Genomic DNA, 27,070 nt, shown 5'->3' with positions numbered 1-27,070 from the left:
GGACCACGCCATCTGGCACATCGTCATAAATCATCTGCCAAATCTGTATTTTAGTGGCCAACTATGATGCTTCTAGCATACAGCAGCGCCTCCTCCAGACTATTATAGCTGGCAAACTGCCCAGATGGTTTGTGGAGTAGACAACCTTATCAGCCATAACTAAAGATTGAGCAGAACACTGGTAGGTTCCTTGTGAGCTTGGATGAGTGTGAATGGATCGGTCCGAGCACAAAATCAAACGCATTTGTGCATCATTTCTAAGAAGTCACCACGATTTTCTCACCGTAATTGTTTATGAATTGTGATGATTTGTCACAAAACGCATTGCAGGGTGATGAGGGAAAAGGAAGCATACGATAGCAGGTGTGATGGGGAATCCTACAAAATCTAACCGAAAATCTGGCATTAATCTAACCCTAAATCTCTCAAGAGTTGTTTTTTAAGGACAAGTTTTTGTTTTTATTAAATGAATGGGTTCCCAGATTGATTTAACTCGGGTACATTTTTACACTTGAAACTCTCCCAAACTATAAAATCTTCAATCTGGGTCCATTTGGTTCCATTTATAATATACTCTCAGAGTTAAACGAACACTCATGATGTTACAGTGTACTGTAGGTTTCAGTTTCTGCCTTGGGTCTTTGATCCATGCCGGTCCTTTGCTGCATACGATTTCTGTCTCCTCCATCAGTCCTGCCATCCAATAAAACAGCCAACGCTATAAAGCCACCTTCAGCCTCCAGTGCACTTCATGGTGTCACCTCCATAAAACAAGGCTCTGTGCTGCTCCGCACTTAAGCATGACCACTGACCAGCCTCATACAGCCCACCTCTCACTGTGGGAGGTCACAGAGGATTCTGAGAGTGTCACAGACCTGTGATTCTGTCATTCATATTAATCTTGTTAGAAACTAAAGACAATTTGATTTTAAGTGACACACACGATCCAATTCGCATGATTCGAATTTTTAATTTAACTCACATTCATTCGCCTGCACTTGTTGAATGCCACGACTGGAGTTACATGTGTTAATCAAAACACTGTACATCTAATACGTACATGATCAAGCATCTGAACTGGTATTTGCTGCATACAGTAGTAGTGCTGGCAGGTGCATGATGCACATCATATAAGCTCATCATGTAACATGTAAAGCACACAAGCCCAAATGCCATGAGAAAAAAATATGCAAGCCATATACATGAAGGAAAATAAACATTGATGTGCATTCTGTCTTTTCATCTGGCATCATTCAGGAGATTCCTCTGTTGACTCTCACACACACACACACACACACACACACACACACACACACACACACACACACACACACACACACACACACACACACACACACACACACACACACACACACACACACACACACACACACACACACACACACACACACACCCCTCCCCCCCTGCTGACTGTATGTCTGACACAGGGTGCATTTATTTATCATGAATCAACAACAACAACAACGTAACCAGAGCATCCATCCTTACCTTCTTCACCACGCTCCTGTGTGCTGGTGGTGCTGTTCTGCTGGCAGCCAGGCAGTCTGTGCGTCCCTGTGGACCTGCTGCTGCTCCTGGCGCCTCTAGTGGTGACTCGCTGCTATAGCTGCCTCCCGTTGTCTGTCTTTCTTTCTTCTCTCGCTCTCTCTCTCTGCTTTACCTTGGCTTTCCCCCTTTGGTTCATGGGCTATTAGGGTTCGCTCTCCCCGTCGCAGAAATCCGCGTTCATATCCTTGGCTGGCTCGGTCAATCTCCCCGTCCCCCTCTCTCAGTCATTCTTTCTTTCATTCATTCATTCAGTCAGTCAGCCTCTCTCCACGCTGAACTACAGCCACACACCACCACACACACATACATACAGATACATGTTAGCTCCGCCCCTTTCCAATCTCTGTCTCGCTGTGTGAGCCCGTTATATTATACCTCTATGTGTGAGCCCGGCTGGCTGCGACTATAATTTATGCTCCGTAGTACAAAGGTGTGTGTCGCTTATTGCCAAAAAGAACAGATTTAAACAGAGTTAAAGACGCGTCGTCGCGGTTCCTTTTGACAAGCGACACCCTGTAGTGTAGTTTTAGGATGGGGTAAATGCAGGGAATGAGTTTCAGGTGTGTGCAAATGTACCACTTGACAGAAACACCCCACAACAACTAAAGGGGCCACAATGATGTTATTATTAATAATTTATTATGGTTGTTTATTGTTGTTGTTTTTTGTCATTAATTAAGCCGATCCTACCTATCTATCAATATTGGAATTTGGGATTTGATAAACCAAAATATTTGGGGAGGGGGGTGGGGCTACTGAAACGTTTATGTCTTTGACCATACCGTCATATCCCCCCCCCCCTTCTCTCTCTCTCTCTCTCTCTCTCTCTTGCATTCGGATTGATTGATTGAATACTTTATTAACATTTTGCAAAGACAAGCACAGTTCAATACAAGGTCTGTTAATAGGATTTTAAACCCAAGAAAGTACTATGGCTTGTTTCCATTGGGGTCCTTTGTAGCCTATTCAATTCATCGAAACATTTAATGACAGACAAATATACACTACTATGCAAAAACATCATGGAGAATAGATGTATAGCTAATAGTATCTAGTTGTGGGCTCTCTCTCCCTATCAAGAAGCAGGGATATATCTGGTAGAAGTGGGCTCTTTCCCTCTCTCTCTCCCTGTGCCCTAGTTGTGGTAAATGTGCTGAGAAGAGGCCTTGATGTGATGAGACATGTATCATGGTGTGAGAAGAGGGGACAGGAGACGAGAGGAGACGAGAAGGGATGAAAGAGGAGAGAGAGTATGGAAGCACTGACATCATTGTCTTTGCTCTGTGATCATCATCACGCTGATCATGAAATTAAATTGGTGACAAAGAATTTCAGCCAAGTTCACTGGGTCACTTACTAACTCTTTGACATGTGTAGCCTACCATACCTTTGCACAAGGGAAGGAGGCATATACCGGATGGAAGCAGAGACAGAGAGAGAAAGAGAGAGAGAGAGAGAGAGAGAGAGAGAGAGAGAGAGAGGAAGGTGAATGTGAACAGGGCAATGCTATTTGTTTAATGAGATTAATACCAGCGGTTCGGCCTACACACTTTCCACTTCATGTTCTCTGAATAGCATATATTGCAGGCCAACTAATTTGCAGTCATTGAAATTTTATTGAACACACTACGATTTCTACAATTTAAAATATACATATATTAAAACAAAAAAACATTTAATGAACCATAAAAACAATTTACAATGTAATTTAAATACACACAATTAAAGAGATTGCTAGGTCTTTACAAAACATTTGGGAAATTAGTTGTAAAACCCTGATAGGATACGTATTATGCTATATCATGTATTCAGTCTCGTAACTGTCACTAAAAGATATTAACAACCATAGGATGTAGTACACAATGGCTAAAGTTTATGGCTAATGTTTCTCTCTCTCAGACAGAGATATACCCTAATGGTAACAGATGTAATATGCATGAGGCTTGACCCATATCCCAGTATCTGTACATAATCTCACAACTATACTTAATCACTCTTAAACTGTGTAAGCATAATAGTTAATTATACTAACTCAATCCTAAGCATATAGATACGTATGTGTTTCTGATGCCATGTGCTCTTTATCAGGATACTGCAGGCCCACGTACACAGGGTGTAGCTGAAGTACAACTGCCACCTACTTGCTAGATCATCATGTTTTCTATCTATTCCTATTTCTGTCCTATCTTGCCTACTTCTGTTTCAGTCATGACTCACACATACGGTAACTCACTGTCACGTATTATGGCTTGTGCAAAGGTATACTGTATATTCTGTGCGTGTGTTTAATAAACTTTGGTGTCATGTTGTTCTCTGAGCTCAGAGAATGGTAATTTAGTCACCACCTCCTAGAGGACAGCGATTCTAAATCACAACACCCACTTCATCAGAATACATTACAATAAGAAGCATGATTATTTTCAAAGAGATGCTGGGGCCATGATTATATGATGGCATTTGACATCACCCAAAACACACAGCAGTGTTGTGAATGCTTATGGATACTCTCAACCTGCCGATGTTAGTACTATATTAGCTAAGCCACAGATACGTTGATACAGAATTATGTTAGAATGGCTACACCTTCAAATTAAACTGAATGAGTCTTCGTCCTGCTGTAGAGAGGTGAGGTCTAATGTCAGTCCTGGTGTCAGATCAGGTGAACCTGCTGGACCCAGGGTCTGTGTGGAGTCCTGTTGAACGATTTTAATGTATTGTTATCATGCTGTAATGTGTTTACATGCATTTCCAAATTGTCAATCTTTCAATCAAGCACGTGAACCCTAACGTCCCTATTCTGGGCATGTCATAGGCGAATATTCTGCATAATATAGCAGATGTAGAAGCTTTTAAATCGGATATTTTCACAATTTGATATACACAAAGTACATAACGGTTAACCAGGAAATCTTGTTCTTGGATAATTACATTTTTAAATTGACAAATGATGGTGTTAAGACTTGTGTAGTCACCAGAGTTTTGGTTAACCCAACAAGCACGTTGCACAGGACCTTTATAGCTCTGTGAATATGAATGAAATTCCTCCCTTCAAGCAGCACAGAATAATAAACAGCTTGGGGGGGGGGGGGGGGGGGGGGGGGGGCTAGCCATGCAGGATATCTGTTGAAATATTCAATGTAGCTTTCCTGCTGTGCTTCTGTACTCACCAGGTACAGGGGGTTTATCATCGTGTCAGCGGGACTGTCATCTGGCATGGGTTCAAACTGGCAGGGAAAGCAATTTAAAAGGATTAAAGATGGAATGAAGTGCTTCCAACTCCAATTTCCTCACACGTTTGGTGTAAAACTGTGGTATACGTTATGTGTAAAGAGAGGAAATTAAATTGAAGCCACAGCCCCCCCACCCTGAGTCTATGTATTTTCTACAGAAGATTCCTTGTCTTTTGGCAGTCTGTGAAACCAAAATGGCAGTTTCTCCCACGCATCTTTTAGTAACAACTCCTGGTATTGTGTGGGTAGTTAATGAAATAATATACAGTATATACACTTGAGGAAATCCTTTTTTTGTAGAAGGCAGTGGATATTCAGCCGTCAGACAGCATTGGTATGAAAAACTGTAATTTTGGGTGCTCCCCTCAACCAATCAAATGGCGTAGATCACGGGGGTTCTGATGGCTGATCCACTACCTTTTTAAAATGAGTGAATCGTGATTCAGAATGGAACCACTGTGTTGTCTCCATGACTACCTGTTGTTCCATGGCAGGAGGTTGCTCAGGGGCGATGTCATCATCGCCATATGCTGGGTTGTCAAAGGGCCCCTAAAATGTCCACCAGATAAGAGAATTGAGAACAGTTAAAAGGTATATCAAATCAAACCTCAGGGTCATTGTCAGCTCCGCATGTGGGAATGTCTGGTCAATGTTGAAATGGGAAATGAGCCCTTTGATGTTTATGAAACGAACCTCGATGCTGACAATGCTGACAGGTGCGGCTGCACTCCCGATGGGCTCTGCCACAACTTGAACCTCATCTGCATATAAGGGATTCTTAATGTTCACCGCGGAATCTGTGTTTTCTCCCTAGGAAGAAAATATACATTGAGAACCAAACTTCAAGTCATTGAGCTCTTCAAACAGTGTGTCTGTAACTAACTGCTATGTTAACACAATAAAGCCATACGCTGAATTGACAACAGCATGCAGCTGCAAGTGAATGTTCACAGGTTGGACATTCACTAATGGAATAAAATGGGTGACCGAGGTATGAGTGAAACCCTCGTAGCGAGAGCTCCAGCACTCCAAGTAGATCAAATCGAGCAGCTGTCCCCACTCCCCGGCAGGCAGAGCTCAAAGACAGGGAGGAGAAGTACAGACGTTCGATGTTCGTCTCTTGCAGCTTGTTTGTAAACAATTTATACAGTACATTTTAGGTAAGAAATAGGCCGTGGAGTTGCTCAATCACGGCTTGCTGCTCTGTCTCGAAGGGTCAAAGTCAAACTTTTCTCAACTTTTGACGCTCTTCTTTTTGCTGGCTTCCCCCTGTTATGGTGGGGAAAGCAGCGGTCTCTCCTCTACATGTACATGTAGCTCTAAGCGTAAGTTCAATAAGGAAGATCTCTTCTCTCACGCTTTTATCTTTCTTGCTGGGGAATTCTCCTTAATTCACAGCTTGAGGTGTGAGCTTTACCAGCCAATCTGAATCTGGCAATCTGCAGTCAGCCAATTAAGCGATTGGGCTCCGTCTTTAATTCTCATTCTCTTTTCAGCAAGCGACGAGCAACTGATCTCCATCCCCAACGCCACCTTGTTAAAATCTCAATTGTCTTCTAGAGTTGAGAAGGAAGGAGGTTCATCTGCACTGCCAGTGCCACCACCAGCGTAAGACTCCATATATTTTATTCAATAAAACATATTGTTTGCATCAAAACGATCTCTACTTTATTTAAATAGACAATGCATTGAACCTTGCCGCTTTCTCAGAATGCAGCAGTGAAAGTCCGCTTGTTGGTGTGAATTCAGCATAAAGTTGAAAGTGATTCACAAATCTACGAGGTTGATGCTGTAAAGGAGAGTTGTGTTTCAAATGAATTCAGTGCAGCGAGGAACAGTGAATGTAATTCTATTGACCTTGACTGATCCATCAGGAACCGTCACCGCAGTCTCCACACTGCTGGGAGCTGGGGGCTCTGCGCTGTCGTAATCGTATGCTGGGTTCTCAAAACTCTTTCCCTCGGTCTCCACCATGGATACATTCAAACAAGGCACCTGAATGAGTAAATTAAAGACATGGAGTTGTCCAAAGAAGATTAGGGCGGAAATATATTCAAATATATATTTATCAAGATGCAATATAATGTAAGGGAAATCAGCCTGTAAAAAATGTTTCGGTACAGCGCTTACGGTGCAGATACACTGTAGGTGGAGCAAGGCGATTTTGTAATCACATGAACCCTAGCGTCCCTAATCTGGGGCAAACATTAGGCAAAAATAGGAGCTCTGTAAGCTCACAATGCGTCACAACGCAATGGGTTGTGAGCTTGTAGATCAGCTATTTCTGGCGAAGAAATTTGGTGTAGAGGGAAAAAAAGAGCTGGCCACAAAGTATATAGGGTTTAACCCTTCCCAATCATTTTCTATGGAAGCAGGCGTCAATCCCGTGCAAAGGATTGTTGGCTTGATAGCGGGGTGGAGCAGACGAGGAGAGTGTCCAAAAGTTCAGTTTGTCTCAAATTTATGTATCACACAATCACATTGTTGAACGTGACAGGGTAGCAACCACGTAGCAACCGTTGATTCAGTGACACACTACGCCAATTGAGAATGACAGAAAGGAGACGTAGCTTATCATGGATATACACTAAAGGTAATAACATACTATGTGTTTGTTTCATTCAGGAGTTTCTCTGTGCAAGCAGTTATCCATGCTTGTATGAAATATACCAACAATTTATATTACCTTCAGCTGCTGTCCATTTATTAATCTCACTGAATTGGTAAAGGGAAAAACAAAATAAAGCATGGTGAATGTTGTTGGAGAATGGAGAGGTGTTTCTAGCGGGATTATTAAACATTTAAAGCTTGCATTCTTGTAGTTGGCAGTGAAATCGATTTGCTCCAGTTACATGTTTCTTCACCAATAGAATATGTATGAATGTGTTATTGGACAGGTCTGTATTAGATTTGAAATGTTTGCTCCTATAGTTGATTAAGCGGTGAGGTGCACCAGTGACACTAACAGGTTCAGCATTTGGTCTCATATCACTTGCGGTTGTTTCCGATCCATTTGGAGACTGAGCTTTTCTGAAAACAGAACACATACAGTATGTGACACAGGTGGAACGGAACATCATTGAAATTCAATAAAATATTGAATTGGCTCAACTAGATAATTGCAATTTAATGGATAACATTCTTGGCTTTGGACCAAAATTACAGTATATTATCCTGTCTCTCTCCTTCCTTTCTCTCTTTGCTGTTCTATCTCAGAGAAGCAGATATGCCTTAATAGTCACATTAATGATGATGATGATGATAATAATATATTTATTATAATAATATAATAATAATAAAAGTTTTTATACTGTGGTATTCATCCTGAAGCATAATGCTGAACGCAGAACAGCATCAGCCACTGATTGATTGTCTGTTTTCTCACTCTCACCTGAAGCTGGGCAGGGTGGGCATGGATGGCATGGATGGCATGGAGGGCATGGATGGCATGGATGGCATGGAGGGCATAGATGGCACCTTGCTCCGTAGCGTTCCCAGCATTTTAGGCTTCTTGTGAGCAACGTACACCAGGCCACCAAGCAGAGCCACGATAAAAAATGACACACCGATTGCTATTCCCACTGATGGACAGAGAGGAGGCAAGGAAGCGTGTTTGAATGTGCGTGCGTGTGTGCATGCATGCATGTGTGTGTGCAGGGAAAGACAAGATGTCATCCTCTTACCACTAGTAAAAGACATTATAATTGACATGACATGACATTATAATTGACAATAATTGTACCTGATGATGCGATGGTGTGGAATACATTTATCTCACAGTAGTCTCCCCTCCATTCTGGAGAGCACCTGAGAAACAATACAATGCAAATGTTGGCCAGAGCTTTACTAGCTACCATATCTGCATCTGCTTGTGTGTGTGTGTGTGCGTGTGCATGTTAAGGCATTCATGCGCGTGTTCACTTACTTGCAGAGAGCCTTATTGTCGTCAAAGTAGCAGGTTCCACCGTTTTGACACTGGCACGGTGGAGGCATAGTGGGGGGCGGGTCAAACCCTGAACAGGAGAACAGAATTCATCGTCAATATTTGACTTGTTTTCCTTCTCCACAGACGTACACAGAGTAAGATTATAAGACAAAATACGTTTCTCACCGGCATCACATTCCGTGTTGCTGCCAGAGACCATGCTGGTGCCCTCAGGACAGGCACAGGTGTATCCTCCGGGTCGGAGCAAACACAGGTGACTGCAGGTGCCTTTACATGGGCTCGTCACTGGATGGAGAGAAGGTAGTGACAGGGTGTTTAGCCCACTAAGACCTGAGGCCGATACTACAAACGCTTTTCAAACGCTTTCAAGATTTTTCAAAAATATTTTTTAAAAAATAGCAGCTCGCAGCGCTGTGAGCTTGTATATCTGCTATTTTTTAATAGCTAAAATCTAAAATGACAATGGGTTAGATCCTGATCATTGTTTTGTTGAGTGTCGTAAACACATTGAAGAACTTGTAGATCTGCTCTTTCTTGTAAACTGAAAAGGGGAAAAAAGTCCTGGGGGAACCCCAGTCAACTCAGGATAGGGTTTAAGTGGCTAACCACAACCTGGCACCCCTGTTTTGGGAATGTCATTTCTGGCGAAAATGTTCCAAAATAAAGAAATTAGCCGATCTACAAGCTGTCAACGTGTCACACTGTCACGTGTTGTGGGCTATTTTCACAGCGAAGTATAAATTTGGGCTCAGGTGGTTAAAGAAAATGCAACTGGAAAATGGAACACGATACGCACATTAAAGACAATGATATGACTACGATGTGTGCATGCTTATGCATGCCAATAGGCCCTTGGTGTTTCGCATGCTTAGGAGCACATGCTGCACTCTGCGTGGTGTCATGGCGTGCGTGTGTGCGTGCGTGCGTGTGTGCGTTGTCTGTGTGCACAACTAACTGGCTATGGAGTTGTATCTCTGCTGCTGGTAGACTGATATCTGGGTAAGCCAGGGCCCGGCGGTGAGCAGCTTGGTCTTGGTGCCGCGGCCAAACTTGTCCTGCCGGAACACCTCCCCCTTCTCCTGGGTGCTCCAATAAACATGGTCCTCGAACACACTGACACTGAAGGGGTTCCGTACATCTAGACAAGGTACCAAATAGCAGGGTTTACTTTAGAAAAAAAGTGGATATGGAAACATTTTCAGGCTTCTTTTAAGATATTCTAGGCAAGTTATCAAATTTACAATAAGATAACATCTTGAAAGAATAAAATCTGAATGCAAGTAATAATAATAATCACTTGTTAAGCTTGTCATTGTTTGCAGTTAAAACACCATTCATGCTTCTATTCCCATACATACAGTATTGACCTTTTTACTGTGTCCTTCCAGCTCCCTCTTACCTATGTATACAGCAGTCCTTCTGTCTTCTCCTGAAGGCAACACAGACTCGATGCGGCTCTCCTTAGAGTCGGACCAGTAAAGCCTATTCTCGTTGGTGTAGTCGATTGACAGGCCAGTGGGCCAGCCCAGGCCCTCAGCCACAAGCACTTTCCTCTGCTGGCCATCCAGCCAAGAGTACTCGATCCTGGCTACCTTGCCGCGGTCCGCCCAGTACAGCAGGCTGGAGAAAACGAAGAATGGAGTGAGGAAAGATGGAGGGATGTCATGTTATACAGTATGTCATGCTGCCATGTTACCTTGTTTTGATAAATGCTGGATGCAACTGTTTTTAATATGCTGCTCAGTTTCAATTCACTGCACTTTAGGATTTTATGCTTATTTTACTGTTGTTTTTATATATTTAATCGTTTTTGGTTTCATATTGGAAATTAAATGCCTAATTTGCAGTGGCAATGCCAGTAATAAATGCAGGAAATATACAATAAGATGACCTACAGCATTGACAATGTAACAAGTACGTATTTCAATGTGATTTTACGGTCGCAAACACTATTCAGTTCATGGTATAACTTTGACAGTGGCACGAACTGGGAAAAAAAACTACTGCTCTGTAAATATAAACTTTGAGTTGTCCCCAGACTTTAAATTGTAGAAATATCATGACCTTTCTTCCAGCTTTTAGATTTTCTTTTTTTGAATTATTAGAAGAGGCAGTGTGGTATGGATAAATATTTAAACAACTGATAACAACCATCAAATAAAATATTAAAGCTAGAAGAGCTGTAAAAAGAAGTACTTGGTTGGAGATTTTAACAGTATCCCATAAATTGATTGAAGTTCTCCAACTTTCAACTGTCTGAAACACTGTCTCAAAATTCCATGGTATATCAGCAGCTGTGGAAAAAACGTTTGCTTCTCACCCCAGGCTTGGGTTGACGGCCACGGCCGAGGGGTGGCCCAGATCGGTTTTGACCAAGTGTTTCCTGTAGCGCCCGTCCAACATGGCCACCTCTAACCTCTTCACCCTGGAGTCTGCCCAGTATAGGTTCCTGTTGGCAGAAGAATTACAAACCTATAAACACAATGTACAAGTTATACAGCTAATTTAATATTGCTGTACTGTACAGTATGTTCAGTTTGTGGAATCTGATATTCATTCATCATTTAATTAACTAAAAAATAAGGGTAATTAAAAAGTCATTACTTTGTGAGCCGTAGACAGCCACAGACAGATATCACCTGGAGTTCTTTAATTTGCATCATGTTTTTATTTTGTGCAATGAATTAAAATCACATGCAATGAAATTAGTTTTTCTGAACGGTTTACCAAGACATGAACATAATTGTAAACAAAAGGAAATAAGCATAAAAGGGGAAAAGAAAACTAGTAGGCTGCTGCAAAAGCTGCCACTGCCACCTCACCTGCCCACCCAGTCTACTGCAATTCCATCTGGGCTGGTGATATACTTGATTCCAAGGTCAACGGCAGCACCGATGTTGTTGCTGCCATCATCCACTGTTGGTAAGTATGCCCTCTTAATGGCACCCGGTATCGAGTCCTTACCAGCCACAGTGAAGTACACCATACCTAGTCAAATATATGGGCATCATTAGCCATGTTCTTTTTAGTTCTTTATTAACTTCTCTCATTATTGTTGAAAGGTTGTCTTTTCAAAGTGAGGAGCCAGTTGTCTTTTTTTGTAAGTAGTATGCGATGGGCGGATGTGTGATCATGTATCCAGTCTGTAGACATGTGTATCAACTTTATATATTCTGCATTCTTTCTTCCCATTAGACCTTTTGCACAGCAGCCACTGTGACATTAAGTAGTAGGTTAAACACAGGTGTTACCAATGATATGAAATACTGTTCTGTTCCATTCAGGTCAAACAGCCGGGGTGCTGCTATTGAACTTGTTGGCTCAATGGAAAGGCTCTGCTACACTAAATTGAACTGAACCTTAGAGTTCACTGTCTTTATACCATGTCTTTCAGTATGCATGCGTGTCTGTGTACGCATGTGTATCATGTGTGTTTGTGTGTGTGTGTGTGTGTGTGTGTGTGTGTGTGTGTGTGTGTGTGTGTGTGTCTCACTGAGTCCAGTGTTGTTGTGATCCCAGTCATAGTCCAGAGCCATGACGCGCTCCTCCTCCTTGAGGAAGTCGTGGTAGGCCTCTGTCTGCAGGTTGAACCTCCGGATACGGACGTTCTCTGGCAGCAGCAGCAGGGGAACAGACCCTGAGGGACAACATGGCCGACGGATAGCAGGTAGTGGTTTACTTTCACAAGACATGGGGCTAACAACAACGGACATGATAATGATAATGTTCAACCTTATTACTATTATAATTATTTTATTACATTTTTGGGGGCTAACAAAGAATATTGCACACATAAAACACATGCACATAATGTAAATGCACATGTACTGTATGCATGTAAAAATAATATTACATTTGAATATAGGGCAGGGGTCTTCAACAGGGGGTCCGGGACCCCCAGGGGGTCCTCAGAGATACTGCAGGGGGGCCGCCAAAACATAAGCCGAAAATACCCGATCTACAAGCTCACAACGCGTGAAGGGTTATGGTGTGCAGGGAAAAAAGAGCAGACCAAATATCGAGCCAACGGTCAAGTTTACAAAGTATTGAGGGTTTAAGTGGTAAAATGTCTTAAAACACACATTTAACATGATTCTGATATGTACTGTGGGTCCCTGTTTCATCTCTCTCTCACAGCTAAGGGGTCCTTGGCCTGAAAAAACATTGAAGACCCCTGATAAAGGGCATAAGTGATTCCACTGACCCTGAGACACACTGACAGTTCAGAAGCCAGAGTGACAGTGGTGTAAAACATCTCACCTTCAGCCTCACACATCGCGCCGGCTCCCACGGAGCGGTACCCAGGAGCACACTCGCAGTCATAGCCGCCCTTCCTGTTCTTACATGCCTGGGGGCAGGTTCCATACACCTCACACTCATTAATGTCTGCAAAGAGATGGTGGAATGACATTTTAGAAAAACTGGCAGAAAAAGACTTGCTCTCTACATAAACCTTTAAGGAAGACTCCTTAGACAGAGGCTAAGAAATGTGTTTATGCTCATAAAGTGCTCTGTGTTCAAAGTACAAAAAAGTTGCAAACGTTTAGACGTTTAAACATACAACGCACACTGGCACATGAAACTTTGCATAAGTGCACACATAAAACACATGTACATAATGTAAATGCACATACACATCTACTGTAGTATGCAAGTAAAAATGATATTTATACACATGTACAGCACAGTGCAGCTCAGCACAGTGCAGCTCAGAAAGGTCAGAGTTCAATACCCAGCCAAGTCATACAATACCAAAGACTATTAAGAACACGGTACCCAACACCTCCCTGCTTGGCCCTCAGCATCAAGGGTTGGATTGGGGGTAAGCCCCTGTGACATACTAGCGTCGGGGGTGTAGCCTACTTGTACATAAAGCTGCCTCGCGCTAAGGAAACAAGAGATAGGCTTTTGACCTATGGGCCACATACTGTAGCTCGGGAACAGTTGGTTCCCATGGCTACTTACCACTGCAGTGCTCACATACACATACACATACAGTATGGATAACATTTAGAAGTGGGAGCCAAACACACAGCCCCTTCAAACATGGCAAGCTATGACTAATGTATATGACCAATGTAGATACTTTGTGCCTATGACCAATGTACTGTACATGCTATATGTGTCTTACTATTGCTGCCATTATTTATTATTTCTTTGTTATTGCTTATTAATGTAGCTATAATGTTGAATTTTTATATTTTGTATATAAGATGCAACACTACAATCTTGAACTTTGAATCTTGGAAGAGACATGGCTGTCTTACATAATTTGACATTATATAACCTTACTTTTTACAAATAAAAATAATTACATTGATTGATTATTATAAGTACTCTATGAGTCATCGTCAACCCTTCAAACATTTTAGTGTTGTAATTATCTGTACTTTTCTGTGAAATAAAACCATTTCAGTGTTGTTTGGTGTCCTGGAGGCCTCGATACCACTTCTCACAACAAATGACATGCTTTTATCTGCGTTCCCTCAGGAGGTATTTTCAGGCAAGCTAAAAAAAGCCTATTTTTTTTTCAGTTGGGGTTGAAGAGGGACAGTTTCATAAATGGAAGAGATAGGAACGGATGCAGTCGTTAAAAAACTATATTAAATATTGATCGTGTGCATATCTGGTTGGGTGTGCAGCATGGGCAAACACCCCTGCTCTGTGTACTGTATGGGTATTTCTGTGTGTGTGTGTGTGTGTGTGTGTGTGTGTGTGTGTGTGTGTGTGTGTGTGTGTGTGTGTGTGTGTGTGTGTGTGTGTGTGTGTGTGTGTGCGCGCGCGCATGCACACACCTGTGTACACATACAGAAATATGTAAGTACATACACAAGCAATGTGTATCGTCTCTGTCGGGATGAAACCTCATACAGTATGTCCAAAACTGTGACTTTTCAGCATTCAAATTCAAAAATAGCAAAAATAGCAGATTGACAAGCTCAAAACGCATGGCTTCGTGCCACATTTCGAGCTTGTAGATCTGCTATTTTTGATGCGTTTGTGTGACACTGTAGTATGATCAAGTAGGGCATTCACTTACGAAAAAACACAAAAAGTTTAAATATGGAGATAGAGGTTTCTGCCCGACAGCAACGGTATGCACTTACACACATTCAAACGTGTGTGTTTCTGTGTACGCGCAAGGGATGCATCAGTGAACATGCGCAAACGCTTGCAAAGTTTTGTATGGACACAGGCTTGTGAATGTGTGTGTGCGCGATGCGTGCATGTGTGTTTGTGCGTGTGCATGTGTGTGCGTGTGTGCGCACGCACGCGTGCACACGTACCTAGGCAACTGTAGGTGCTGTCTGGGTCCACTTTGTATCCAGGGTTGCAGGAGCAGATGAAGCCTGTACCGTTGAGGTTCAGGCACGTGTGCTGGCACAGCTTCTCCTCACAGTTGCGGTCGTTGCCGAAATCTGGAGCCAGACAACACAGACCACATAACAGACCCTCATTAACTGTGCATAATTGTAAACAAATGGGAGCGGTAAGGTCCATTTGGTTAACATTTTGTGCAGGATTTCACAGTGTAGGGCAGCGGTTCCATTGAAAGGTATTGCATGTATTTTAGACAGAGTAACAATACTGAATGTCGATAAGCATCCACCTTTCAGTGTCAAGTTATGAAATCAGCTATCCACCATTTTTGTTTTGCTCATAAAAATGTTTTATAAAAGAACTTTTTGAAGATGCAGTTACCTACCATTTCAAAATGAGTAATTAATATCAATAATTCTACAGCAGATTTATTGTATAATTTCATTATACTAAATATTCCATCATATTAAATATTATTAGAGCTTATTTGGGGGATATAGTATAGTATTTGTGCGGAAACGTGCATATCCAAATGATAAATACTAGTTGCTGGAGAGAGATACACAGAAAGACGCAACAGGAAAAAAAAAGTAAAGTCTGCACACTAGAGAATGTACACTCCCATAGCAATTTAATTTAACCACCACTGAACGTGATGTTTGGAGCTTCAGTTCTTCATCAGACCTTAGTTGTAAATTGCTTTAGTTTGCAGACTCAACTTAAAGATTTTCCTTCTTTTTTTTTCTCTCGAAACAACACTGAATAACAACAACAAGTAGTGAGTGGAGATAAAAATGTGTGACATTAAAATGTGCATGAGGTCGTTGCCGCTAACAAATTGATAAGCCAGTATTTTCCCTCTCTGAAGGTGAACAGTGGAACTCACTGCAGCCTATCTCGTCAGTGAGGTCACCACAGTTGTCGTTGTGGTCACACACATAGGGCAGAGCCACACAGTGTCCGTTGGTGCATTTAAACTCCTCCAGTGTGCACGGGGGTAGGGTGGGCTCCCGGCCTAGGAAGACAGATGCACAGACACACAGACAGGCAAACACAAAAGGTACACAAAAAAATCAGATTCTCATATGCATACCTGCATTTTTAGCCTAATTATGCAACAATCCATTCTAATAAATGCTCTAATTTCAGGCTTTTTGTACTCGGCACTGACCGATGGACATTCTTAGAATATCCTGTTCCAAGAACGTCCTTTGATATAAATGAACGTTCAGGAGACATTAATGTTCAGCATGATCCCTGGCCGGTGATTACTGATGCATTTATTTGTGTCTAAACCCATTACAAGCCAGGTTAGGGCTGTATTTAAATAAAGCAGCAGCTGTAACATGATTGAATATCATAATGCATTTGCTCAGCATGAACAGCTGTATTCCAAGAACTAAAGCTATGTTCATGGGAACTTTAATATAATTTGAGCAGGGCTGTGTATTGTTGTAAATCTGTGTTTTATCGTGTTTGAGTATCTATGTGTGGGTGTTAGCACTTTTCAATTTAACAAAGTCTACAATTTTACAAGTTTACATTGAAAAACAGAAGATCTAAAACTTGTATAAACAAGATACAATAATAGTTTAGGGGTGCAACAGTTAATCAAACTAATTGACTTAATCGATTATAAAATTATAGATTTTCACTACTACGGAGAGACATACAGAGGTCTTCCTTCTCATCACTGCCGTCTCCGCAGTCATCCTTCTGGTTGCACAGCAGGCCAGAGTAGATACAGTAACCGTTGGCACAGCGGAACCTGGACGGCATCTCACAGGTGATGTTCACTGGGCACACACACACACACACACACACACACACACACACACACACACACACACACACACACACACACACACACACACACACACACACACACACACACACACACACACACACACGTAACTACACAACAACAAAGAACCCTGTGCATGAATGATGATGCATATGTACTGGCATTGTACGAAACAACAAAGTCACGCTTACAGCACAAACTGAGCTCCTCGTCGGACGCGTCCCCGCAATCGTCGATGCCGTCACACACCCAGCCCTGGCTCACACAGAGGCGGTTCGCACACTGGAACTGATAATGTGGACACCAACGGCCCCCTGGGAAACGCGTGGCTGGAGGTGTTTTTTAGGAGAGAAAGCAGTCAAGTCTGATGTGCTGAGGTCAATTTATTTTGTATTTACCCAGAGAAGACTAGGCATTTATATATTCTTGTTAACCACTAACAACCTGGCATGTCATTTGGGCGTGTCATTATAGGCTAAAATTCAAATATAATAATATACAAAATTGCTGATCTACAAGCTCACTACGCATCGTGATGCAACGTATTTTGAGCTTGTACATCAAGGGTTTTTCGGGTTAACACCAGTGCAAGTATAAAATAAGGCTTAAATGGTTACTCATTGCCCTACTTCAGCATCCACCTGGCTACAAACAGTCACCTCAAATTATAACATCAACACGTGTATGTGTGTGTGTGTGTGTGTGTGTGTGTGTGTGTGTGTGTGTGTGTGTGTGTGTGTGTGTGTGTGTGTGTGTGTGTGTGTGTGTGTGTGTGCACCGGCTTCGAATGCTATCAATGCATTGAATGGGAGATTATCACGTTTTATCAGACCATTGAATGGGCGAGTAGGCGACGAGTAGGCAATATACTGACCTACCCGCGATTTGTCAGACCATTCATTGGGCGTAATCAGGAGCTACTGACCTACTTGGAGGCAGAGCAGTCCCCACAACATAATTTACGATTCTGTGCCTATCGGTACATAACTCCAACGGCGCTGAGTAGGCTCAGGCGAACGTCACACCAGTTCCAGTTCGCCTGAGACTGCGCGCCTCCGTCATGGTCCGAAACCGAAACCAAAACCGAAACTGAACTATTTAAGTCATCTCCGTTGGTAGGTCAGTATGTCTTGATAACACCCAATGAATGGTCTGATAAATCGCGGGTAGGTCAGTATGTCGCCTACTTCGCCCATTCAATGGTCTAATAAAAGGTGATAATGTCCCATTCAATGCATTGAAAGCATCCGAATCAGGTGGTGTGTGTGTGTGTGTGTGTGTGTGTGTGTGCGTGTGTTCTGCAGTACTTACGACAGGTGGTCTCATCTGACAGATCCAGACAGTCAGGTCGTCCGTCGCACTGCAGAGCTGCAGGGACACAGTGACCCGACATACACTGGAAGTAGCCCGGATGACATGTCTGTAACTCTGCAAGGAGAAGGGAGGACACGGTGTGTGAGTGTGTGTGTCAGAGATAGGAACAGTAGAGTATTGTCTCTGTCCAGTGGAAACCTCATACGGTATGTCCAAGAATTTTACTTCTCATGATTCAAATCCTAAAGTGGCAAAAGTATCAGATCTACAAGCTCAAACCGCGTCGTTTCGTGCCGCGTTTGGAGCTTGTGGATCTGCATCTGCTACTTTTGATACTTTTGTGCGACGCTGTAGTATGATCAAGTAGGGCATTCATTTATGAAAAAACACAAAAAGTTACAATATGGAGATGGGTATTCATACTCCATACAGACGGTATTCTGAGGAATCACATAGTGTTACCATGTATGTACTGTATACCTGTGAGTGAGAAAGACAGTGTGTGTGTGTGTGTGTGTTTGTGTAAGTGCATATCTACTGTATCTGTGTGGGTGCGTGCATGTGTGTGTGCATGCACACGCGCTTGTGAGTGTGTACACTCACCACAGTCTCGTTCATCTGAGTTGTCTCCACAGTCGTTCTCATGGTTACAAACCCAGATCCCAGGGATGCACTGCTCGTTGTCACAGCGATACTCGCTCTCAGAGCACGGCCTTGGTTCTGCACACACACACACACACACACACACACACACACACACACACACACACACACACACACACACACACACACACACACACACACACACACACACACACACACACACACACACACACACACACACACCCTATGGTATCAAAATGAGGTGCTGACATACAAAAACTCACACTGCGGTTCTAAACAGAAAGGACTCTTATGTTTTTGGTTTATTATGAACTAGTATGAGTACATGTGCATAAAGGATTCAGTGAGGATTATCCAAATCTCTGGAACAGATTGATGTTTGGATGAATTTACGCTTCATACGGCTGTCAATACATGTCATTGTTCATTCACAGTATGGCCATAAATAGACAATTTTCCTGGTAAAAAATCTAAACAAAACATTATCATTAAAATGTTAAAGACCTTACATGAATAATTATCTAATGCTAGTTAATCCCTATTTCGGGGCGAACAGTGAAAATAGCAGATCTAAAAGCTTACAACGTACTGTGACTCAATACTGTGAGTCATAATCAGTGTGCTGGCAGACCGTGGTATGGTCCTTCAACTAAAGTATGGATGACATAATGGGAAGTTATATGGACAGATGAAAGAATGGGTGAATGTGTGGACAAGGGGACGAATGAGAAGAACAAGGTGAATGTGAAATATAACGCTACTCACGGCAGTCCCTCTCATCGGAGCCGTCCCCGCAGTCGTTGGCGCCGTCACACTGCCAGCGAATGGGAACGCAGCGGTGGTTGTCACAACGGAAGTCTCCCAGAGGGTCACAGGTCACTGCCTCTGTAGCAAGGCAGGCGGTCAGCACAATCTCATTCTACACTACAGTACAGTACTGCACAACTCGCAAACCAGGACTTAGTGGATGGTTAATTCATTCAGGTTTAATGAGATGCCTCTTCATTGTAAAAGGGTGAATTTTACGCCTGAAAGGCGATGTCAATCCACAATGGATAAACAGTGTCTATACTCAGGCTCTGTACCATACTGTACATACCACAAAGACCTTATAGATAACTATGTTGCCAGAGGCATAGTAAGAAGAAGAAAAATGTTGTAAGGAATTTCAATTTCTCTTTAGTTTTGTGAACCGCGTAAGCTGTCAATTTTGGGTCATCACTCATCAGATAAAAAACCAGAGCTGATTTTTAATATACTATCAAAATGTCTCTCTGTCATGCATGCACACACGCACATGCCCAAACACACACACACACACACACACACACACACACTGACCACAGCCCTGCTCATCACTGTTGTCGAGGCAGTCGTTAGTGCCATCACAGCGGGCCCACTGGGGGATACAGCGGTAGTTGGTCTTACAGGAAAACTCGGTGTCCTCGTCACACCTGTAGTCCGGACCCCCTGGGGTGGAGGGGGGAGGGTGGGGGGTGGTGGGTAGAGTGATGAGTGGGAGGGTGAGAAAGCAAAGGATGGGGTTAACAGAGAGAGAGAGAGAGAGAGGGGCGGGGGGATTTGCAGAGAATAGAGGGAGAGAGGGGTGAGGGAGAACAGTTGAAAACAATTAATTAATTAATGAGTGTCAGGGGATGCGAGCAGAGAGAGAGAGAGAGAGAGAGAGAGAGAGAGAGAGAGAGAGAGAGAGAGAGAGAGAGAGAGAGAGAGAGAGAGAGAGAGAGAGAGAGAGAGAGAGAGAGAGAGAGAGAGAGAGGAGAGAAGGGAATGATAATAGGAAAAGATAGAGAGAGCCACGGAGGACAGAAGACGGATGAGATGAGATGAGATGAAGAGGGGAAAACAAAGATAAATGGCGAGGGAAAGAAAGTGAGGGAGAAAGAGATGGTGGAATGGGAGAGAGAGAGTGTGAAGGTTAGAGGTAGGGCGAGATAGTGGTATGGTGAGAGTGTTAGGAAGAGACAGACATTGTGAGAGTGAGTTAGGGATTGTAAAACAGCAGAGATAGAGAGATAGAAAGATAAACAAGGCAAGGATGGGAAAAAACAACAAGCGTTTATTAGCGCCTCTGCATCACAGATTTATTTCAGACAACCGAACACATAATTAATGCATGGTATGTGCAACACGAATTCATTTATTCACGCTGATTCATCACGCCGCTGCGTGTATTGATTATACATCCACATAAAACTGCAGGAATCCAATGCTTCATTAAGCCATCAGCGCCACTGTGCGCTGGGTATTGACAATCCCATCAATCTCTGTAATATATCATTAGCTGTTCATAATGAGTAGGAGTTCATTAAATTCATAGGCATGGAGGCCCCGTGGTTATAGAGACTTTTCTATTAGGTTATAGGTTCAATCCCTCCAGCAATTAAAGTATTGTAGGTCAGCCAGTAATCCGTCCTGTTGACAAAACCCTGAACTCCTTCCTACTCAGTCATTGCTAGAGGTAGGGAGGGACGCCTAAAAGCTTCTGGGTCTAGGTGTGTAGTGTTATGTGCGGTATTACATCTACAAGCAACCATTAGCTCTGCCAAAGTGCCCTTGGGCAAGGCACCGAACTGCTCCAGGGGCGCTGGCCCTGGAGGTGATCCTGCGCTCTGGCCTCTCTGAGGCATATTATACCGTATGTGTGTGTGTGTGTGTGTGTGTGCATTTGCAGATTGCACGACCGTCGACCGGTCTAACTGGATAAGAGACAAAACATAACACAAAGTCCCACATACTGCAAGTTTCGTATGGCTCGTCAGAATTGTCCCCGCAATCATCCTGGGCGTCGCACACATAGCTGGCGGGCACACAGCGGCCGTTGGCACACTGGAACTGGCCTGGCTGGCAGGTCTTCTGGGCGCAGCCCTCCGGGTCCTCGTCGCTGCCGTCGGAGCAGTCGCTGTAACCGTCGCAGTGCCAGGATACTGGGATGCATTCCTTGTTCTTACACTGGAACTGGTTCTCCTGACACCGGTGGTCACCTGGACGGGGACAGATCAGAACTCAAAACAGGGACTGGACACCAAGGGCAGAGAGCGAAGACATGCAAGACATTCAAACTATCTCTGCTCTAAAAAAGTATTTAAAAAAATTTCGTCATCAAATTTATCGTTCTATAAGAAAATAAAAGTTGTACAATGAAACAATGAACAGGAGGAGGTATGTTGAAAATGAGCGTGTCATACTGCAGAGGGCAGCGTCCTCATCTGAGCCATCAGCACAGTCTGAGTGGCCATCACAGAGGAACCCAGGGTAGGTGCAGGTTCCGTCCAGACACTGGAACTGGCCGATGGGACAAGCGCGGGTCGGGCAGGTCTGAGGTTCGTCTGAGCCGTCACCGCAGTCGGACTGGCCGTCACACTTCCACCAGATTGGAACACATCTATGGAGGGACAAGATTCAATAACATCTGTACTTTTTGTGTGAAATCCCATACTTCCAAGAACCTGAAAATGGACCAAGTTTATATTCAATTCTCATCCAAGCTAACATCCTAACATGAATCAAGAAAGAAACTGACTTCTCATTGTCCCCACAGCGGAACTGGGTGCTGGAACAGTCGGCCACACACTGGATACGGAAGCCCACAGACAGGCCGATAAAGTGGTCCGGACACTCACAGGTAGCACTGCTCCCTCCAGGTGCAATCAGACAGAAGTGACTGCAGGTCAGGTGATGAGAGGAGCAGGGATTGTCACCTGGGAAATGAATGGACAAAAACTAAATGACATAGTAACTGCCTCAGTGAACTGTGGTATTTAATCAAAACAAACGTGACATGACATGATCAAAGACAACAAATAACATGTAAACAACAGCAAAAATTTAATAAAGTTCCCTAACTATAAAAAAGCTACAGTACAAAGCGCCTTATGGCTTAAGGGTAATGATAGAAAGGCCATGGGGTCAGTAAAATCAGTTTATGCATGAACATTTTTGGCCTAATGTTGGCGCTAGAATAAAGTCATTGGGTTACCACAATCAAGACCATCCTCTGGGCAATTCCATGGCAATCTAGCCAGTAGTTTTTAGAGATCTCTGAACGACATCGCCGACATCCAAAGAGCCTAGCTGCAAGCGGAGCTAAAAAGGACTTTCACTGCTTCATTATAATTGAGAGTGGCTTTCTTTGAACCATTCCAGGCCAAAGCAGGCCAATGGAGGCTACGATAGTACAGTTTATAAGGTTAATACATACTGCGAGGCTGCCTGTAGGGGTGATAGACATGGATGTCATGGGGCCGGTGCGTGTTGTTGCCCATGACAATGCGCTCAGCACCGGTGTACTTGTGGGCCCTCTCCACGGTGTGCGTGTTCCAGTCGGTCCAGTAGACGTAGTCTTCGAACAGGGTGACCGCGTAGACATGGGGGAGGGACCCAGCAATGGCCCGATGTCTGTTCTGACCGTCCATGTCTGCAAAGCTGTAGGTTTTAAATGTTTAAAGGACATTTTAGGAATTTTGTTTATGTAAAGTGTGGCCTAAAAGAGTTCAGCTTCATAATTGACTATTTATTTAGAATTCTACACATATTGCAGCGCAACCATATTCTCACACATTATACTGTATATGTACATATTAGAAAGCAAAAATGTTAAAGGAAAATTGCATTTGATTGCAATGTATCTTATGTGTTTGAGAGAAAAAAAAACTACTTTAAGTATAGAACAGCGCATTGGATACACAGACTCTTTTCAGGACATGATTTTTATGTCCATTGGTATAGTGCAGCAATACTACATGCTACTGTAACTGAATTGAAATGGGCTTCATCTGTATGTTAGAAAGAAAGCCCTGTCATGCATGCTCACTCCAGGAAGTTGAGGTGGGAGTCAGCGAAGAAGATCTTGTTGGTGGTATAGTCTATGGTCAGTGAATAAGGCCATTCTAGCTTGGCTGTGATGATGGCACTGGCATTGGTGCCATCCATGCCAACCCTGCCAATGTAGGCTTTGTCTCCCCAGTCTGTCCAGTACAGCCACCTGGATTGAATTGAAAGGTGGGGAGAAGTGGGAAGAAGACACATACAAACAAAGGGTAAATTGTCACATAGTACAATGTAGAAAAGTACAACTTTTGCACTTGCTCCTGTACGTTGATGTGTTTTAGACGAAAAGAAACACACACAAACACCTCTCGGTGTGTGTGTGTGTGTGTGTGTGTGTGTGTGTGTGTGTGTGTGTGTGTGTGTGTGTGTGTGTGTGTGTGTGTGTGTGTGTGTGTGTGTGTGTGTGTGTGTGTGTGTGTGTGTGTGTGTGTGTGTGTGTGTGTGTGTGTGTGTGTGTGTGTGTGTGTGTGTGTGTACATGGGTGTGTACATGTGTGTGTTTCAGTACCCATATTTGGGGTTGACAGCCACAGCACGGGGTCGTGTGATGACATAGCTGACGTTACCAGCGAGGACGGCTCCAGAGAGCAGCTTCTTCTGGTAGCGACCATCCAGCTCCATCACGTGCACTGAGCAGTAGTAACTGTCCACCCAGTACAACTTCCTGCAGCGGACACATCAACACACTTCACTCTCACGCCATGACACCATTGCAGGGCAATGTTTTTTTTAAACTTATGTTACTGTGTCAGTGTTTCTCAATCCCCCATCTGAAATTATTTAGTTCCAGGGACCCCCCAGAGGCAAAGATTTTAGTTACAAATGTTAAAAAACATATATATTCAAAGATTTGCACAAATTTTCACGATTTCTCAAAAATAGCAGATCTCTGTAGTACCGCTTGTAAAGGAGAATTATTGTCACTTATATCTGTTATCAGACAGATTTTGAATGTCTTAAAGGAGTAGTTCACCCAAAACATTACTTATTTTCTATCAATTACACATTTCATGAAGCATTGAATTCATGGAGATTTTTTTTATTTTTGTCGCATTCCTAAGCCAAAAATGTTATGAATGGGCGGTCTTTCCGGTAGGAGACTCAAAGAGTCTCCAATGAGTCTCCTACCGGATAAATTAGTATCTTTCAGCCTGTAATCAAATTATTGGCTTAGGAATGCGACACAAACTAAAAAATCTCCATGAATGGGGTGTGTAATTGATAAAAAAGTATTTTTTTTGGGTGAACTACTCCTTTAAGCTTGGGGCGCCGCTGGCCTAGTGGTTAAGGCGCATACCACAGGCAATCTAATGCAGCCTGACAGTGAGTCGCTGGTTGGATTCCCGAGCTAGACGTCCTTTGCTGCATTTAAGCAGAGTTACATGCAGGACAGTGTTGCGCACCAAAAATAGCAAATCTACAAGCTTGGAAGTAACAAATAAACAAAAAAAACTATTGGAGCTCTTCCGTCCTTGTACTCACCTGCCCACCCAGTCCAGCGCTATACCCTCCGCACTTCCGACCTCCACCAGCGTCTCCCTGTCGCTCCCGTCAAACCGCATCCTCTCCATCCTACCCATGCCGGCGTCCAGCCAGTAGAGCCTCTTCTCGTAGTGGTCAAAGTCCAGCGCCACCACGTTGGAGAGGCCCTGCAGGACCACGCTGAGCTGCGAGCCGTCCGTGCTCATATTCCTGATGTAGTAACTATTGCTGTACAGCAGGTACGGGGCGATGCCGCTGTTCTGGCGACAGGTGCGACCGTCCGGCTCGCGCACGTAGCCCGGGGCGCACTTGCAGTGGAACGAGCCCACGGCGTTCTCGCAGATCTGGCTGCAGACGGCGGGCGTGTCACGGCACTCGTTCAAGTCCTCGCAGGCCTTGCCGTCCGGCATCAGCCGGTAACCTTCCTGGCAGGAGCAGAAGTAGCCGGTGAGGGTGTCTGTGCAGGTCTGGGCGCACTGGTGGACTGATGGGTTCCTGCATTCATTGATACCTGGATGGATGGAAAGAGAAGAGAAGAGAAGAGAAGAGAAGAGAAGAGAAGAGAAGAGAAGAGAAGAGAAGAGAAGAGAAGAGAAGAGAAGAGAAGAGAAGAGAAGAGAAGAGAAGAGAAGAGAAGAGAACTTTTCAATAGCTACAATGGATTAGGGAATTTTGATTAAAGATTAAAGAATTAAAGAAAAAAATTAAAGCTGCAAGCCAAAGGATTCCTGTCCTATACCCAGGATATGAACCTGGATCCCAGAGCAAGTGCTGACATTTCTACTGATGAGCTATAATTGAAAGCCCGTTTGGGAAGGTGAGATATTTTATGCAATACCTCTTGTCAACCAGGAGTGGTCCTACCCAACCACAAGATCTAAATGTCTCAATAGAAGAGCAGTGACACCACCTCCAAGCACCGCACTTGTGTATATTATATTACATACTCTACCATACAGATTGGGCAAAATAACGTTTTATTCACTAAAAAAGTTCTGGATTGCAGCTTTAAACATTCCATTTGTTTCATATCTCTCTGTCCTGACTGCCAGCCTTACCACATCCCTTCTCATCGCTGTTATCCTGGCAGTCCTTTTGTCCATTGCACACCTTGTGGATGTCAATGCACTGGCCTGACTTGCACAAGTACTCCTGCGGGCCGCAGGTAGGCTGGGGCGTGGTGCACAGGCTCTCCACCTCATCCGAGCCGTCCAGGCAGTCATTGTCCCCGTCGCAGATAAACGCGGATGTGATGCAGGCTCCGTTGCCACAGGTGAACTGGTAGCTTGCACACGTGTCATAAGTGCAGCCCACCTCATCACTGCCATCCCCACAGTCATTGACGCGGTCGCAGCTGGAGAGAGGTGGTAAAAACATTTTCTTGAATATTCAAGGAAACAGGTTTGCCCGTTTCAATGTCTGTACATACTTATATATACTTAGATATACAGTAGAGCCTAATAACGATCATTATCCATTGATAAGTTATTGTGTGTGCAGTTTGTGAATGAAGCTGCACAAATGACAAATCACAATGTGGTGTTCAGTCCCGAAGCCAGCTGGCTGGCTGCTTGTGTGCATGTCCTAGTGCGGTGATTTTCTATGCCTCATTTGGCCAAATGGATCATTGATCTTACTGCACATACTTCACCAATAACAAGTGTTTCACAGGAACAATGTTGATGTTGGTGTTGGATTTTCAACTACGCTCCAACTTTCATGCTCTTCATAAGTTTCACTTTGACGCATTTCAGGCTTTCAAGGTCTGACGTGCTTCCGTTTTGTGACGTTATGCAGATAGCAGCATGAGCTGTGATAGGTTACTGTGACATACAGTACATAAATAGATATACAGTACAGACAAACCCTGTTCTAGACTGTTGTTCTTGGCCTACAACATGCCGTAAAAAGCCAAAGTAATTGATGCAAGTGC

At 43.5% G+C, this 27,070-nt stretch overlaps 2 protein-coding genes across 2 annotated transcripts in view; both read right to left on the bottom strand.

Moving 5' to 3' along the window:
• Nucleotides 1-1,644, bottom strand: part of LOC308105573 (MAGUK p55 subfamily member 3-like) — a 31,774-nt gene extending 30,130 nt beyond the window's left edge. The window contains exon 1 of the mRNA XM_080456395.1: nt 1,510-1,644. The gene's annotated coding sequence lies outside the window, so the exon portion shown is untranslated. The remainder of the gene's footprint in view (nt 1-1,509) is intronic.
• Nucleotides 1,645-8,186: 6,542 nt separating this feature from the next.
• Nucleotides 8,187-27,070, bottom strand: part of LOC308105027 (low-density lipoprotein receptor-related protein 2-like) — a gene marked incomplete at both ends in the record, with an annotated part of 73,237 nt that continues 54,353 nt past the window's right edge. The window contains 26 exons of the mRNA XM_080455662.1: nt 8,187-8,380; nt 8,542-8,606; nt 8,725-8,812; nt 8,911-9,030; nt 9,701-9,883; nt 10,145-10,365; nt 11,066-11,194; nt 11,568-11,733; nt 12,239-12,382; nt 13,006-13,131; nt 15,033-15,164; nt 15,953-16,081; nt 16,740-16,862; nt 17,062-17,199; nt 18,182-18,298; nt 18,788-18,904; nt 19,574-19,687; nt 20,144-20,278; nt 21,565-21,810; nt 22,015-22,211; nt 22,350-22,527; nt 23,028-23,251; nt 23,640-23,810; nt 24,164-24,319; nt 25,138-25,648; nt 26,196-26,491. Of these exons, the coding sequence (XP_080311788.1) occupies nt 8,187-8,380; nt 8,542-8,606; nt 8,725-8,812; nt 8,911-9,030; nt 9,701-9,883; nt 10,145-10,365; nt 11,066-11,194; nt 11,568-11,733; nt 12,239-12,382; nt 13,006-13,131; nt 15,033-15,164; nt 15,953-16,081; nt 16,740-16,862; nt 17,062-17,199; nt 18,182-18,298; nt 18,788-18,904; nt 19,574-19,687; nt 20,144-20,278; nt 21,565-21,810; nt 22,015-22,211; nt 22,350-22,527; nt 23,028-23,251; nt 23,640-23,810; nt 24,164-24,319; nt 25,138-25,648; nt 26,196-26,491 (4,420 nt within the window). The remainder of the gene's footprint in view (nt 8,381-8,541; nt 8,607-8,724; nt 8,813-8,910; nt 9,031-9,700; nt 9,884-10,144; nt 10,366-11,065; nt 11,195-11,567; nt 11,734-12,238; nt 12,383-13,005; nt 13,132-15,032; nt 15,165-15,952; nt 16,082-16,739; nt 16,863-17,061; nt 17,200-18,181; nt 18,299-18,787; nt 18,905-19,573; nt 19,688-20,143; nt 20,279-21,564; nt 21,811-22,014; nt 22,212-22,349; nt 22,528-23,027; nt 23,252-23,639; nt 23,811-24,163; nt 24,320-25,137; nt 25,649-26,195; nt 26,492-27,070) is intronic.

Source organism: Gymnoscopelus braueri, assembly GCF_963280865.1.
Source record: "Gymnoscopelus braueri genome assembly, chromosome: 17".
Lineage (NCBI taxonomy): Eukaryota > Metazoa > Chordata > Actinopteri > Myctophiformes > Myctophidae > Gymnoscopelus > Gymnoscopelus braueri.
This window is presented reverse-complemented; position numbering and strand designations above follow the sequence as displayed.